The following is a 14,884-nucleotide window of genomic DNA, read 5'->3' as shown; positions in this document are numbered from 1 at the left end:
AATTATTTGAAATGAAATAAATATAATTTTTAAGTATAAAATAACTCTGAAAAGAATTTTATAGATTACGGAGCAATTACTATGAGATGCTGCTATGGCGAAGTTTTGAGAGCGAGTGATGTCTTGTGGGTAATTTTCGCAGTCCATTAAACACCAAAATTTTTCTATTGGTCAATATCACCCGCGTAAAATTTTCTGACACGGGATTGGCCAATTTTCGAATTTTTCGGTTACAGCTAAACTATACTAAAAAAAAAAATCACTAGAGCCATCTAGTTATTTTTTATTCAAAACCTAGTTACTGTAAAAATTATAAAAATTGTCATCTTCCTTCTTTCTCATTACTCGAATGAAGTTTGAAGTAAAAGCCAGTGCCAGCCACTAGTTAAATTCTTAGAATTGGCTTGCTCGACTGTTCTTAGAACCCTATTCTTCTCTATTGAAGCAACGCTCGGATCTTTCGGTTTTTTATTCTACGCATGATATTCGCTTTCGTGCTGTTTATATAGCTCTCTAACGAAAATTTAATTTAATTTCGGTATGTTTTTTTTTTTTTCGTATTATGATTAAACTCAGTGACTATTTATACATAAAAAAACGTAATAAAAATATATAAAGTAATTAAATATGTATGTTGATTTTTTTTCTTATTAACTAATCTGGTGAAATTAATTAAATTTTTTTTTTATAAAATAAATCTCAGTGAATTAAATTTAAAAAAATCTGAGTTAAGATTTTTTAATAAAAAAATATATCTATAAAAATTAAGCATTTGGTGAAAGAGTTTTAATTAATTACATTTAATTAACATAAGAGTAATAATGAGATAATTTTGGTAAGTACAAGGAATATTGATTGATATATTTTTTTTTATAAATTATTCTATTAAATAAATTTTTTTTTGTAGTTGATATCCAAGCAAGCTGAAAAAAACATCCATTACAATAATTATGGTGCTAAAGCAGTAAAAACGTAAGTAACTAAGTATTTATAACTTTTTTATTTCTATTCGAAAGTTATCAGTATGTAAACATAGTTCGATAAAATATGTTTATTCTTGCTGTCAATTTTAAAATTTATCTTAATTAAAAATAATAATGCTGAAATAAACAGACATCTAATTATTGCTTTTTATATTATAAATAAATTAAAGTTGCTAAGAAAATATTGAGAAAAAATTTTGTCAATGATTTTCTAAAATTTCTATAACGGCTAAAAAAATCCACAAACTTATCAGCTAAAGATGTTAAAATAAAAATAGATATATCTATTCAAAAAATTCTACATTACTTAAAACTAAAAATAATTATTGAAAAATTTAATATGTATATATATATATATATATATATATATATTTATTTTATAAAATTCATGTTATCTCTATAAAAAATACATTTACATGATAAAGTACACAATAATAGTAATAAAAATAAAATAGCCGATTACAGAGAATCATTCAGTACTATCATCTCGATCGATGAATGAAAAACACGTTAAAATATATAAAAAAAATATTTATTGAAGTTGAGTTGACAGTCCACTATCGTAGTCTTCATTTCACGTTTTATTTATTAAAACAAATCAATTATTTTAAATTTACTCTTTAATTAATTCTTTACAAACGGTATTTTTTGTTGTCTTCATGTCTGTCGATCTGTTGGTTGTAAGGTTGTTGTTGTTTCAACTGTTGTTCATGTGCTGACTCTTCCTGTAAAACCAAAAAAAGAAAAAAAAATTAGGAAATCACTATCAATAAGTATAGAATTAATGAATGAATCAACAGTAACCTGTTGCTTTTTGATCCCAGCGTAAATAAGATCCAATCCTTTTTGGATTTCTTCGCTGACTGGTGGTGGTGTTGGAATATGGTCACCAACAGGGTGGAATCCAGTTTCATCAGCAGTGTAATGCACAGTAATTAATTGACCTTCAGGGCTTGTGTAAGAGTAGCTTCCCATTTGTACCAGTGATTCGATCTTGTCTTCACCCTCGCCTGAAGTCTTGATGTATCCACTCTCTTCAGAGATTATATTGTTACCAGTCTCATAGCTAAATAAATTAGATAAGAAAGTACTGAGTTAATAGTGTGCTGTTTTATATGACGTAATAATACACATCGATAGATAAAATAAACGACCAGGAATACGTGTATCATCTATGTACCAAGATAGGGATCATTAAAACTATAGTTCAAGGATCTTCTTTACTTTTAAATAACAAGTTAAGGGAGTGGTAATAAGAAGACGAAGAAAAAGCTAACACTCCCATTGACTTTTACCTTGCTCGGTATGTTCCATCATGTTCCTGCTCTTTATTCCACTGCAAGATTGGAATAAACGTTGTTGTGCTGAATTCCCTGTCATTATTTTGCGGTCTCTGTTGATCATCTTGGTATTGTTGTTGCTGGCGGCCCTGATATTGATTTTGGGCGAGTGCAGTACCAGCGATCACCAGTAAAACCTGAATTAAAATAAAAAAATTTACACATTAAATAATGATTACTTTTTTAATTTAAAATTTGTCACTTGAATTTATTATCAAAATAAATTCAAAGCAATAAAAATAAATGAAAGTTTAAAAGCTTTAAGAAGATTAAAAAAATGAAAGTTATCCTTGATTAACGTAACAACAATATCAAATGAATTTTAAAAATATAATTTATCGGTAATAAATATTGAAATTGATAATAATTGAAGATGAAGATGAAGAAACAGCAATGATGGAGTTTGGGAAAGCCCAACTACCTGGTACACTACATTACAGCAGTATGAGATAAAATTATGTAACGCGATGCAATATAGTGGAATGGAATATAAAGTCTATGGCATTATAAATGCTCTGCGATGACTCGCAACCTCCTACTATGACTTCCTGGTTTAGTTTGGGTAGTGCAAGGTATGGTATTAATCTCAGCAGGCCACACCGGAGATGAGTGAAAGTGAAAACTAAATGCCAACGTGGGTCATTTAACTCGTGACCTGCTAACCCATCAGCCCATAGCCAAACATACATATATTTAAATGATCGTATTTGAAACCCATCCCCTTTTATTTGCTGAAATATTTATTATCTCGAATGTTAAAATACCGAGACGTGTAGTAGAGTCTTTATCTAATTACAAGTGTTACGGTGTTGCCGCTAAAACCTTTAGATAAAGATCGAGATAGAGATAAATCAACAAGAGCTTTATTCAAATTTATATTCAATGTGATTTAATAATTAAATGGAGAAATGGATAAAGTTATCACGCGTAACGATCTCGTTTAATCACCAGCCAATCTTTTGCTGCTTTACATTCTATTGTTTTTTATTTCATTTTTTCTATTTTTTTTTGTCAAACATTTTTTATCTTCAAACATCAACTCTCACTTTCTTTTACTATTTTTATTATTGATTTATTCTTTAATTCATAAATTAAAAATTTTATTCAAGCTATAAGCTTGTTAATTAGAATTGTAAATAAACTATTAAGTTTATTACATCGATGACTTTTCTATGACATTATTAATATTTTAATTAAAATAATTATTTAATAACAAACCGGTATTAAGAATTAATTTTATTATCTGAAAAAAATTACTTTATCTAATGAATGAAACATGAAATTTTCTATTAATTATTTAAAAAAATAAAATCAGATTTTTTTATAGTCAAATTTATTTCAATTTGAAACTCTCAAGTTTTAAATGCAAGTAAAATAAAATTTATCAAATGAAATGAAGTTAAACTTACGAAGAATCTCATAGTGTATCCTGAAAGCTCAAAATTCACAAAAATAAATACTACAAATACCGTGAGTTATCGGTAAATAAATAAATAAAACCGAGTATTGGTACGAAAGATCGGTTTTGAATTAAAAAATAATCAGCGAACTGCGAAGAAGCAACACTGAACTGTGTTTTTGAACAGGAAAGAAATCACCTTTTATACTTACTCTCACTTTATCCCTTCTTCGGAAGATCCATGAATTATGAAGGTAAGTGTATGTGGATTACACACAGGTCGACGCCTATGTGTATGCTCTTCTCCCATCCCTACAAGACATAGGACACTTGCATTCTCATTGCAGGTATGAATAATTTTAGCTATATAAGCTATAATAAAAGAATAAACGCCTCTGTAATTTACAGCAGCATCACTTCCAACAGCAGCAGCAAGTCTTTAATCCTTATTATATTTACTCCGACGCATACTTGCAATATTTAGCATCTCTACCTTAAAGCGCATCATGCGAATTCCTCGTCAATCAAATGTCTCATTCAACGTCACTCATACTTTTATATAATTTATAATATATAATTTCTATTACATTTATTTACATTGTCTCATCAGCATCAATTAAGTGTACGAGCTTTCAGTTTTATCAACTGTCCATATCTATCCTGTATTCTATTACAGATAATTAAAGGTCACTTTCTTTTACTTCTTTAAATAGCAATATTAATTAACTTTTACCGGTATATTATAAATATAAATTTAAATAATCCTAATGATGCTAATTAAACGTGTACACACAAATTATGAAATTTAATTTCAGACATAGAGATTAATCATTAAAAACTGTATATGACATAAGTACATAAATTTCTCTCAAGCTATTTATATTTATTTGATTTTTTTTTTCTCATATACTTTTTTACATTTATTTATTTATAAATAATATAATGTATTGCGTAGTCATTACAGATTCATGTCGACGATTATTCTATTGATGTTTTAAACATATGTTAGGTAATTTATTTATCAACCATCTTATTTTCCGGCACAATTTCGTCTACTCAGCTATTATTTCCATAATTTGTTTTTTATCAAAACTAATTTTATTACAAGTCATTAAAGATTTGACATTAAAATTTTTTAAATAAATAAGTACAGAATATGTTTATTACATAAATTTATTTCACACTTAATCGATTTATTTATACTTATAATAAAATTGCTCAATAAAAGTACAATAAAATAATTTCTTAATCTTTAAATTTTTGAAAAAAAAAAAATTATTATTCAATTAATCATTTTTATTTATAAAAATATTTAAATCAATTTTTATAGACAATCTTTTACTATTAATCAGTTCATTTAACAATTCTTCTTAAAATTTATAGAAAAAATTAAAATTTAAACGAAATAAATTTAATAAAATAATTAAAAGTAAATTTATTACCACAATAATTTAAAAAAGATTTATTTTTTGTCACGTACAAGTGTTAAGTATTAACAGAAAATAAATTATGGAAATAACGTGAAGACATTTCGATAGAATTAATTAACTCAGTAACGGTGATGATACAAGAATATTCTGAAGCCCCAGTAAATGGTCTCATAATCGAGTACCATATATATAAATCATATCCACCTTTCCACAAAGGTTCAGTACACTTGGTCACACCATAATAGTCGTCGTCGGCTTGCTCGTAATATATGTAATGATATTTCGTAAGAGTAAAGACGATGCGATGTTGAAGATACTTGCACCAGGGGAATTAAGCTAAGTGCGAGGAAGCGACCGTTACTTTCACATGGCCTTCGTAAATGTGGATCCATGGAATTCAGAAGCTGACATAAATGAGTGATCTTCGGGATCTTTGATATTCACCCAGGGCGACTGATTGTACTTCCATAGTATTTATATTTATATTTTTTTCTGCACCGATCCTCCGATAATAATATATAGTTTAGCAACTTAAAGTCTGCCGCCTCATCGCAATTCGATTTGCTCAAAGACTCATTCTTTTTGCATTCTTTTTTTCACCCTTTGTTACGAAATGCTTTTAAGACCGTTAAATATCCAATGTTCGCCTTGCTTTCTCTCAAAATCGCTTATTTTATTTATTTATTTTTTTTTTTCAATTCGTTAAAATTTTATTTATCATAAAAAATGTCAATTATTTAAATATAAAATATTAAGTGCTAATAAACAACACTAAATATTTGAAAAATACATTTCATTGCCTTCAAGACGAACATTCTGAAACAAAAAATTTTTAATAATAATTATAATTATGTATCTTACAATCCCTTTTTTTTTTTTATCTTTCAAGCAAAAATTAATTACCTGCTATACAATAACTTTGTGGATATGCATTACACGTATCTGTAATTATTTAAACAATCAGATAATTTGAAAAATAAAAGCCGATCAGGCGTTCACGAATAAGTTTTTTAAATTTTACCTTGACCCATGTCTGACAGCAATTGAGGACAGGGTTGGTCACACGGCAATGCCTCCAAAGTACCCGGAGGAATGTAACTGAAAGTTCAATTTATTTTTAAGACATTATTTTTCCAACAAACAAAAAATAAAAAAGGATTACTGAACAATTTATCACTTTATTACAATATGAATAACTTTGAATGATAATAATAAATCTAATAATTGTTATTATAGTAAAAAAGCACCTTTGATTGTAAATGGTATTGTCTTCCATAAGCGTGAGCGGTGGGTGATACTCAATTCTCTGAGCCCACGGTTTTTCGCGCGGTAAGCAATCTACGGGCTGATAACTCAGTCGCATAGTTGTAGCTTCTTCGAACGGAACATCAGGCGGCCGGTACCTATTGTCTATGGGGGGCTTGAATGATTTGCTTCTTATCAACCCTTGAAGATCGTTGGGATAGTATGATAATTTATGCGTGGTGCAACCTAGATGAAATTTGATCCATTCATTTTTTTTCAATAATAAATTTAAAACAATTTATATTGAATTTCAATTACATTCAAGAGGTAGAGATGAAAAGCCGAGATTATCCTCTGGCTTTGAAGCTGTTGGTCCAGGTTCACTGCACTTCCATGAAAAATCTTTCTTTTGTGTCGTTAATTTTTGCATTGGTCCACTTTCTAACCAATCTTCTATAGAAGAGCTCGGTAGTATTGGTTCTTCTGGTTTCACTCCGTAATTTCCCAAATAACTCAGCTAAAATCATTATAAATTAATAATTATATTTAATTAAATCAATTATACTAAAATATAAGAGACATTAGAAATCTTTATTATATAAATAATTTCTAAAAAATTATTTATCAGCTTCATATAACAATTTAAAAATAAAATCACCTTATGAACAGTATCATCATTCAATGGACCTTTAGAAAATTCGCTAGGTCTCGCGATAGGTCTAATTGGCTTCCTCTGAACGTTATCTCCGCAAGCGAAATAACTGAGTTTATAAGTAGTTTTTTCATCAAAACCTTCTCCAATATTTAATAAATTTTTCGTCTGTTTTGCAGAGTGACTGAACGGTTTTCTGACGCGTTGATTATTCGGCCAATAACTTAAGTTATAAACCGTGGTGTCATCAAGCGGAGTTGATGGCACTTGATACTGTACTTTTTGATTCCACGGATGGATTTCCTAACAAAATAGAATTCGATGTTAATTAAAAAAGAACGTACAGGCTAACTATCGGCAGAAGACGAGTAGAGTATTGAGCGTAAATAAATACCTTGGACGGTGTTTCGTAAGGCCAATAACTGAGCTTGTAAGTAGTTTTTTCATCCATCGGAACGTCACTCTTGGTATATATTTTCTTTGGTTTAAAAGATTCTGGTACTGGAATGCGACAGCCTGATTCGTAATAGCTTAACTTATAGGTTGTTTTATCTTTAGATATAAATTAAAATAATCTATTTTAGTACTTTATTCAAAAAAAATAAATTAGAGAAATATTAGTCAATGTTTGTTTTTTTTTTAGAATTTTTAATTATATTACTTATTTCAATTACCATCTATAGATGCACAAGGACAACGTAAGTTGGTTGACGCTTTGAAAGGTTTAGATCGTGCAATACACTTCCATGTATAAGCATCTTTGCTTGTTGTATTATCTTGGATTGGTCCTCTGCCTAGCCATTGTTGAACTGCTCTCCACGGCCCTGATTCATTCGGAATTTCTCGTTTCACAGACCAATTACCTAAATAACTTAGCTTAATAAAAAAATTATTTGTTAATTTATTAATTAATTAATTAATTGCTTGATGAGCTAAATTTTTAATGTTACTTTATGAATTGTTTCGTCATTTAATTTTCCATCGCCAACTGTTAGAGAATCTTCTGGAAGTACCGGCTTGACTGAATTTCCACTTGGTGTTGGTCCGTCTAAAAAGGACAATTTATAGGTTGTATCAGCTTCAAACGGTATGTCATTGCACCAATAATACTGTCGATGGAAAATTAATATTACTATTATGAGTTTTCGTGTCCATGATTTAACATAATAAATAGGATATCAGAGAAGTAGACAATAAATAAATTATGTAAATCTTTATACCAATTATTAATTCAGCTGAATTAATAATTGGTATAATAATTTGCATCATTTATTGTCCACTTCCCTGATATCCTATTTATTATTAATATTACTATTGTTTAAATAAAAATAAAATTATTTTCATTAATTTTTTTACTTACTCGGACGGGTTTGAATGATTTTGGAACGGAAGGTTGAACATATTTCTGGAATAATTAAATAATTTAGGACAAGTTTATAAAAGTGGTAATTAAAAAAATTTATTTATGATTTACGAGGTACGCTGGCTGAGGATTAGAGCAACAGCAACAATTACATGTGTCTTCATGACCTAACTGTCGATCGATAGAAAATGAGAAACTAATTAAATTCATGTGTTTGTAAATAAAAAAAAAAATTATTGAGAAATATTTAGTTAAAACTTACGCAAATAGTATTTCTTATCGTAATTATTGAATGGGGAATTTCCGATCGCGTTACCCTGTAAATTGAATAAAATAATTTTAGTAAATAAATATAAATACTTAACTTAAATTTTACTTACGGCGCTGGACAAATTTCCATATTGAAAATAATTGTTAAAAAAAAAAATTATAAAATTTAGGTGTTAAAAAATAATTGACAATTACTTGAAGTTTTCGTTTTAATAAAAGCTATAAATTTATATATATAAAATAAAACTATTCAGGGTGTAAAATAATTACAAAACAGTCTCATGTAAAAAATAGTTTATTATCGTATTTATACATATTTTTATTAAATAAATCTTTTATCAATGTGTACCTTTAAAAAGCTATCAGCATATAAGCACACAATTAATCTTTTATCGGAATAAATCCTGATTTTAAAAAATTTTAAATTGTACAACTATGATCAAAAATATATTTACTTTTTTCAACAATATTAAAAATTTACCATCACAATGTCAAGTTTGTATAAAATTATTACTTAATAAATATAAATTTAAAAAATCACATTACGTATACTATTTTTGAAACTACATGTATGAGAGCATCAAGTGAATTTCAATATTAAAAATCTTTTCACAGCGATATTAATTATTCATCTTAATCATTCATCCATCTCAATCTTTGAAATAAAGTATTAATAATATTTATAACTAGATTAAAATCTTAAGTAAGCGTAAGCCCAAATCGTTGGGCAATTTGTGGTGAATGAGTGGTAGCAACAGCGAGTAAAAGTGGTAAATCGGCAGCATCAAGGTCTAGAGTATTCGTTAAATTTGACAAGCTCATATCGCAAACATCTCCAGTCATTAGTATCTTAGCCAGTACTTCGCTTCTCAGCCATATTTCTCGCATTTTATTTTCCAGTAGATTCAAACACTGAAACAAGTAAAAAAATTAATAAATATCAATTATTCAATCAACTAATTAAATAAAAAGTTTCAATACTCACATATCCGGGTGACCGATATTTAGTCCACAAATAAACGAAAGCCTCGAGCATGTTTGAAACCAACGCAGACATGCCAATCGGTAGTAAAGGACTTTGAATCGGCGAATTATTGGATATAAATCCAACTTGCCAATTATCAACATCAGCAAGTATACAAAGTGACTCGGAAATGGTGTGATCAACCATTGAAAATTGTGTATTAATACTCATTTCTTCTCTCAACTCACCAACCAACCGTTCTACCGCTTCATCTTTTTCATCATCAGTTTTCCGCTCTTTACAATCATTCTTATCCTTGTTTTTAATTAATCCTTGTATGACTAGACCTGACGTGTACCCTGAATCTAATTTACAATTATTCATAACTTTAGTAACCGTTCTACGTAAAAGTGTGTCTGTAAATCCGGTTACTTGTTCAAAATTATATTTATTATTTGATTTGTTAGCATTAATGACTTTAGATCTTGGCATTGGCAGTTCAATTACATTATTGGCTTCTAATAATTCATCAAGTGAATCAATTCCTCTTGGACGGACGGTAACTTTTTCTTTGCTTCCACCGGCATTGCTACTGCTATTACTACTGCTACTCCCAGCACGTGTATTAACAGAATTACCGCAAGTTCTCAGTACTTCAGTAGCATTTGTAGGCGTTTCTAACAAAAGCTTACCGCTTTCGTAACTGGTACTTCCGCTACCGTTGCATTTTGGACAGAGGCCAAGAAGATTCGTACGATCTTTCTGCCCGAACGATGTACCTGGTTGCCTTTGCTGAATACTTTTCGATGATTCTGGAAAATTTCTTTGCAAAATTTTACGCAACACACCTTCTGGTAGCTGAGCTGATGTACTCGGGACCCGATTAAATGCAAGAGAACATTGACAATTATTGTTAATATTAATATTATTATTATTAGTACTATTTAAATTATTATCTGTTAAAGGAATATTATCACCAAGTGTTTTATCTTCTCCACCAAGTGTAAAAAATACTTGGTTTTGTTTATTGTCATCTTGTTGCTGCTGAGTATATTCAACTTGAGAGTAGTAAACTTCTGTTGTTGCATTAGACGCACAACTCTCTTGAATATTATCGTGTAAAAATGAAAATTTTTGTGCTAATGTCGGGGATTCGGAATCACTCCAGTCATTTTTCTGCTCAAAATCATCAGCTCTTAATAATAATCCATTTGGAAAATTTTTATCTTTATCTACAGTACTAGTTTGCGATGCTATTTCGCTGACTATTATTTTTACCGAACTTGAAGTTTCTTCTTTGTCGGAATCATTTGAACACATTGTTGAGTAATCAGTAGTTAAATCGTCTTGACAGGATTCAAGCTTTAACGGCAACTTGGTTGTTTCAGGTTTTAAATAATTAAGATTTTTGTGCAAACTAACGGTTTTACGTAATTTTGGAATGTTCAAATCAACACGTGTCTTGTTAATACTTTTAGCTTCTGCACTAGTTGTAAATGGGTTGCTTTTACCGTCATTAGATCTTGATTTAAATGAATGTTTTTTACTGCTCTTGGTAATTGATTTCCGTTGCAAAATTTCAATAGCTTTTTGTACTTCTTCCTCAGGTAAATAGCGCACCTCATAATTTTTTTCAACTATTGCACTTCGTAAAAAGTATGACAAAAATGTCAGGATTGCATTTATAAGTGTTTCTTTTTCTGGGTCACCAATAATTACTGTATTGACAAATTTAACTGGATTACCTAGTGTTCCATATAAATCACCCAATTGAGCCCACAGTGGATTATATGGATATTTTAATTTTATATTTTCTATCTGAAATTATAAAAATTTTATTCAGTAAAATTTAAGTAATTTAATAAATTAATTTTTAAATCAACTAAGATTAAAAAAAAAAAAGATTTCTACTTTTTTAATCATTTTATAAATTGTACAATACGAAAAAAATTCCAAGCAGTTTGATACTTTCTCCTTACAACTATAAATAAAAAAAAAAATGATTACCAGTGTATTATCATGTGATGACATTATGGTATTAACCCAGCCAAGATGATAAGTTAAAACAGCTGTTACAAGTGTACTGAGAAAGCTAAAAACATAAAATAACTCAATATTAATGAAGATCGTAAATGACAATTTAATTTTGATGAATAAATCTTACAAGTTGGTTGATTTAGTGTCAATTTTATTCAATAACAGAGACATTTGATGAAAACTACGGGACAACATATTAACTCGTATTTCCATACAAACAGAGGAGTTAAGCAATACTTGATGCCATATAGATGGTATTCCAATGTTCTCTGTGGTCATAAGCAGCCGCAGTAACCAGAGAGTGCACCGTAATGCGGTCTGGTGAAGTTTTACAGTCGATTCTTTGCGATCAAAATTTATTTTTCTCCTGGTAGGCTGGATACAGGCGTAACACAATCGGTTCAACATCGCCTCAAGCTGAGCCACGTGCTCCAGAAGTCTCACTTCCATCAACCTATGCCCAAAAATTTAAATATATTATTTAATAAATGCGTAAAACAAAACTATTTATCATTTAAAAATACATACCGCTCTTGGCCGAGTGTTAGTTTAATCAAAATAGCCAATCCGAGTCTTGTTTTATGTCTTCGTATATTAAAATCACCGGATGTATCGCCACACGGTTGAAATCCAAATATTTCATCTGACTCAGTGATACTTAGCGACGTTGACATGGCTCGTAGCCATCGTCTACGTAGGCTTGATAAACTACCAAATCCTGACGACGAATTGCTATCTATTGATTGCAAACCTATTTTTTTAAATTAAAAAAAAATATACATATTATTATTTTTTTTCTCTAGTTAATATATTTATTTAAGCAAATAACTTACTCCCCAATAAAGGAACATCTATGTCCCATCCACTACAAGTACTTGAACAAGTTGAACTTTTTCTTAAGCTACCCGTTGATAAATTACCTGAACTCGGGGATGAAACTGAAAAATTATAATTATATTAAGTTGAATGAATAATTATAAACTAGCAAACTTGCAGACACTATGTGACTGCCGTGACTTGTAAACTATAAATAAATAAAATTTTGCTTTGTTAAATGATGACTTTTGTTAAATTGCACTGTACTTTTTTAACTACTGACATTTTTAAAGATATAAACTCATCCCGATGTTACACTCATCAAGATCTTTCATTTGAGTACCCACATGCATTTTGATATATTTTCATATATACATATATATATAATATATATAAATATATGAAAAAATGATGTGGTTACTTAAATGAAAGGTCTTGATGAGTATAACATCGGGGTGAGCTTATATCTTTAAAAATGTCAATGGTTCACAAAATACAAGGTCATTTCTTAAATATGTATCTAGAGATAGCGCATTTTCGAATATAGCCTAAATATTTATCAAATAAATTGACTATTGGTGAGAATGATATGAAACCATGAAAAGGCACAATTCCAGGTCAAGAATTTTCCAACGATACCAAATTTAATCATAAAAATCCATTTTATCATATAAAAACACTGGCCACAAAATTTTGCTTATTCTCTTAATAATATAGATAATTTAATAAAAATACTTACGAGTATTACGAATACTTCCATTACTAGAATTAGAATCATGACTACCCAGCGTTTCATCTGACAATCTTCCACTGTAAAGTGAATATAAAATAATAATAAAATAAAAAATAAATAAAGTAATTAAAATATAAAAAATTACATTTGTTTATGAGGATAATGGTCAGAAGCAGGAAAAACTTTACAGCACATAATACATTTAGTATTATCAAAAGTGTGAACTTTGAACAAAGGTCCTCTGTATGTCATCGCTACTGTGCCAAATATCATTTCGCTCAACAGACTCACGTTATCACAAGGATCCTTTTCATTGTAAATAAAGCAAAATTATTTTAATAATAATTATTAAGTAAAAAAAAAAAAAAAAGGCTATTACCTCCTGCGGTAATCCATTTCTGTTTCTTGGACATGAATCCTCATCATGTGATTTGGAGTTTCCATTTATTTTATTAGATACTGAGTCAAACAATAATCTTCTTCCCCGCCACTCGCACTCACGGAACAATAATATTCTTATTTGATCAGGCCTAAATTTGAGCTTGTTTTTACTGAAATAAAAAATAAATTTTAGTTAATTTTTTCCAAGGTGTATTTTGGTTGAAAAATAAATAAAATTGTTTGACATTGATTTTTTTCAGTAGTATGAATAAAAGTTTATGCGAAAAAATAATTCAAAAATGAAGACAAGTAGTGACATAAATCATTGAGTGCAAAACATATGAATGAGATCGAAAGATAACAAAGTCTTCGGAGTAATAAAAATAAATAACTAAATACTTACACTAGTGTGTGGATATGTATTGTAAGGCTAAATATAACAATACAAATTGTACAAACTAATGGATAAATAATAAGATAAATTAAGTAGACTGAATGACAAAAGCTGTGTTAAAAAAGTGACAGCATAGATCTGTATTTATGAGTTTGTATGTGTGTATTTATAATTCTTACCAATCACGAGGAGGAAATTCGATCTTGAACGGAAGTAAATCATCAAAATTTTTGCAATTATTTTTTTTCCCAACGAATAATTTATCGAATAAAGGCATTATAAATTTACAATAAATATTATTTAGTGATTACGATTCCGCATCTCGTGATTGAAGATAGATTTACGGTCTACCACCGCGGCAGGAAACTGTCCCATACATATTCACAATTTATAAAGTAAACTGTAAATAAAGTCACGTGCATCACAGTCATATGATTCCCACGAGATAATTACCACCACTTTCAGATAATATTATTTTGCTGAATCTATATACTACACTCTCTCTTCAGCAATACCTCCACTAATAACTACCAGATAAATATTTATCTCGCTGAAACTGACGTCATTAGGTAAAAATCAAAGTATGATATTATTCACGTGATTTAATCTCTATCTTGAGTAAATGATCTGGGTCACTTGATTTTATTATACACATATATCGGTTCGTGTATTTACAGATCGAAGTACATGTATTAATAAAATTATTGACTCTCTGTTGTTGTTATTTCGTACTTATATATAATAAAGGTATAACTGTTAAAATTCTGAGGTAGCAATAATGGACACTTGAAAAATTTTGGTGAATACAGTAGATTTCATTTGTACCGAGTGCTGATAAATTATTTAAAAATTATTTCTTTTTTTTTTGTTAATAAAA

General features: G+C 29.0%; 3 protein-coding genes across 5 annotated transcripts; all 3 read right to left on the bottom strand.

Annotated features, from left to right (window-relative positions):
• Nucleotides 1-1,588: 1,588 nt before the first annotated feature.
• Nucleotides 1,589-3,895, bottom strand: LOC123270383 (endocuticle structural glycoprotein SgAbd-8). Its single transcript, XM_044736407.1, has 4 exons — nucleotides 3,733-3,895; nucleotides 2,279-2,460; nucleotides 1,788-2,049; nucleotides 1,589-1,708 (listed from the first exon to the last, which is right to left on the bottom strand). Exons 1-4 carry the CDS (start codon nucleotides 3,742-3,744, stop codon nucleotides 1,616-1,618), a joined length of 549 nt encoding a protein of 182 aa, XP_044592342.1. The 5' UTR covers nucleotides 3,745-3,895; the 3' UTR covers nucleotides 1,589-1,615.
• Nucleotides 3,896-5,172: 1,277 nt separating this feature from the next.
• On the bottom strand, nucleotides 5,173-8,812 carry LOC123273597. The gene is made up of 13 exons (XM_044741040.1): nucleotides 8,793-8,812; nucleotides 8,675-8,729; nucleotides 8,524-8,583; nucleotides 8,410-8,454; nucleotides 8,000-8,158; nucleotides 7,724-7,925; nucleotides 7,444-7,601; nucleotides 7,056-7,352; nucleotides 6,716-6,914; nucleotides 6,400-6,643; nucleotides 6,174-6,250; nucleotides 6,056-6,094; nucleotides 5,173-5,968 (listed from the first exon to the last, which is right to left on the bottom strand). The coding sequence occupies exons 1-13, from the start codon at nucleotides 8,810-8,812 to the stop codon at nucleotides 5,955-5,957; spliced, it is 1,569 nt and encodes a 522-aa protein (XP_044596975.1). The 3' UTR covers nucleotides 5,173-5,954.
• A 154-nt stretch (nucleotides 8,813-8,966) lies between these two features.
• LOC123264125 (folliculin-interacting protein 2) lies at nucleotides 8,967-14,789 on the bottom strand. 3 transcript variants are annotated; one of them, XM_044727243.1, is made up of 10 exons: nucleotides 14,187-14,789; nucleotides 13,612-13,783; nucleotides 13,378-13,547; nucleotides 13,239-13,309; nucleotides 12,517-12,621; nucleotides 12,212-12,434; nucleotides 11,811-12,137; nucleotides 11,654-11,738; nucleotides 9,668-11,464; nucleotides 8,967-9,594 (listed from the first exon to the last, which is right to left on the bottom strand). In XM_044727243.1, the coding sequence occupies exons 1-10, from the start codon at nucleotides 14,282-14,284 to the stop codon at nucleotides 9,382-9,384; spliced, it is 3,261 nt and encodes a 1,086-aa protein (XP_044583178.1). In that variant the 5' UTR covers nucleotides 14,285-14,789; the 3' UTR covers nucleotides 8,967-9,381. The 3 variants fall into 3 exon arrangements, with proteins under 3 accessions (XP_044583178.1, XP_044583186.1, XP_044583197.1); XM_044727251.1 differs by having other exon boundaries at nucleotides 13,378-13,538; XM_044727262.1 differs by lacking the exon at nucleotides 14,187-14,789 and adding an exon at nucleotides 14,017-14,136.
• Nucleotides 14,790-14,884: the final 95 nt, after the last annotated feature.

The sequence above is a fragment of the Cotesia glomerata genome, linkage group LG1 (genome assembly GCF_020080835.1).
Source record: "Cotesia glomerata isolate CgM1 linkage group LG1, MPM_Cglom_v2.3, whole genome shotgun sequence".
In the NCBI taxonomy this organism is placed as follows: domain Eukaryota; kingdom Metazoa; phylum Arthropoda; class Insecta; order Hymenoptera; family Braconidae; genus Cotesia; species Cotesia glomerata.
Note: the sequence above shows the minus strand (reverse complement) of the source record. Positions and strands in the feature narration are given on the sequence as shown.

Bases quoted from the DNA above. Each gene is read 5' to 3' on its own strand.
- LOC123270383 (XM_044736407.1), bottom strand. The intron at 2,050-2,278 runs GTAAAAGTCAAT...TAATTTATTTAG, and splicing joins GATGGAACATACCGAGCAAG to CTATGAGACTGGTAACAATA. The intron at 1,709-1,787 runs GTTACTGTTGAT...TTGGTTTTACAG, and splicing joins CTGGGATCAAAAAGCAACAG to GAAGAGTCAGCACATGAACA.
- LOC123273597 (XM_044741040.1), bottom strand. From the start codon at position 8,812: ATGGAAATTTGTCCAGCGCC. The intron at 7,602-7,723 runs GTAATTGAAATA...TTATATCTAAAG, and splicing joins TCCTTGTGCATCTATAGATG to ATAAAACAACCTATAAGTTA. The intron at 6,251-6,399 runs GTGCTTTTTTAC...TTGAACTTTCAG, and splicing joins AATACCATTTACAATCAAAG to TTACATTCCTCCGGGTACTT.
- LOC123264125 (XM_044727243.1), bottom strand. From the start codon at position 14,284: ATGCCTTTATTCGATAAATTATTCGTTGGGAAAAAAAATAATTGCAAA. The intron at 13,548-13,611 runs GTAATAGCCTTT...TGCTTTATTTAC, and splicing joins GAAATGGATTACCGCAGGAG to AATGAAAAGGATCCTTGTGA. The intron at 11,465-11,653 runs GTAATCATTTTT...TTATAATTTCAG, and splicing joins CATCACATGATAATACACTG to ATAGAAAATATAAAATTAAA.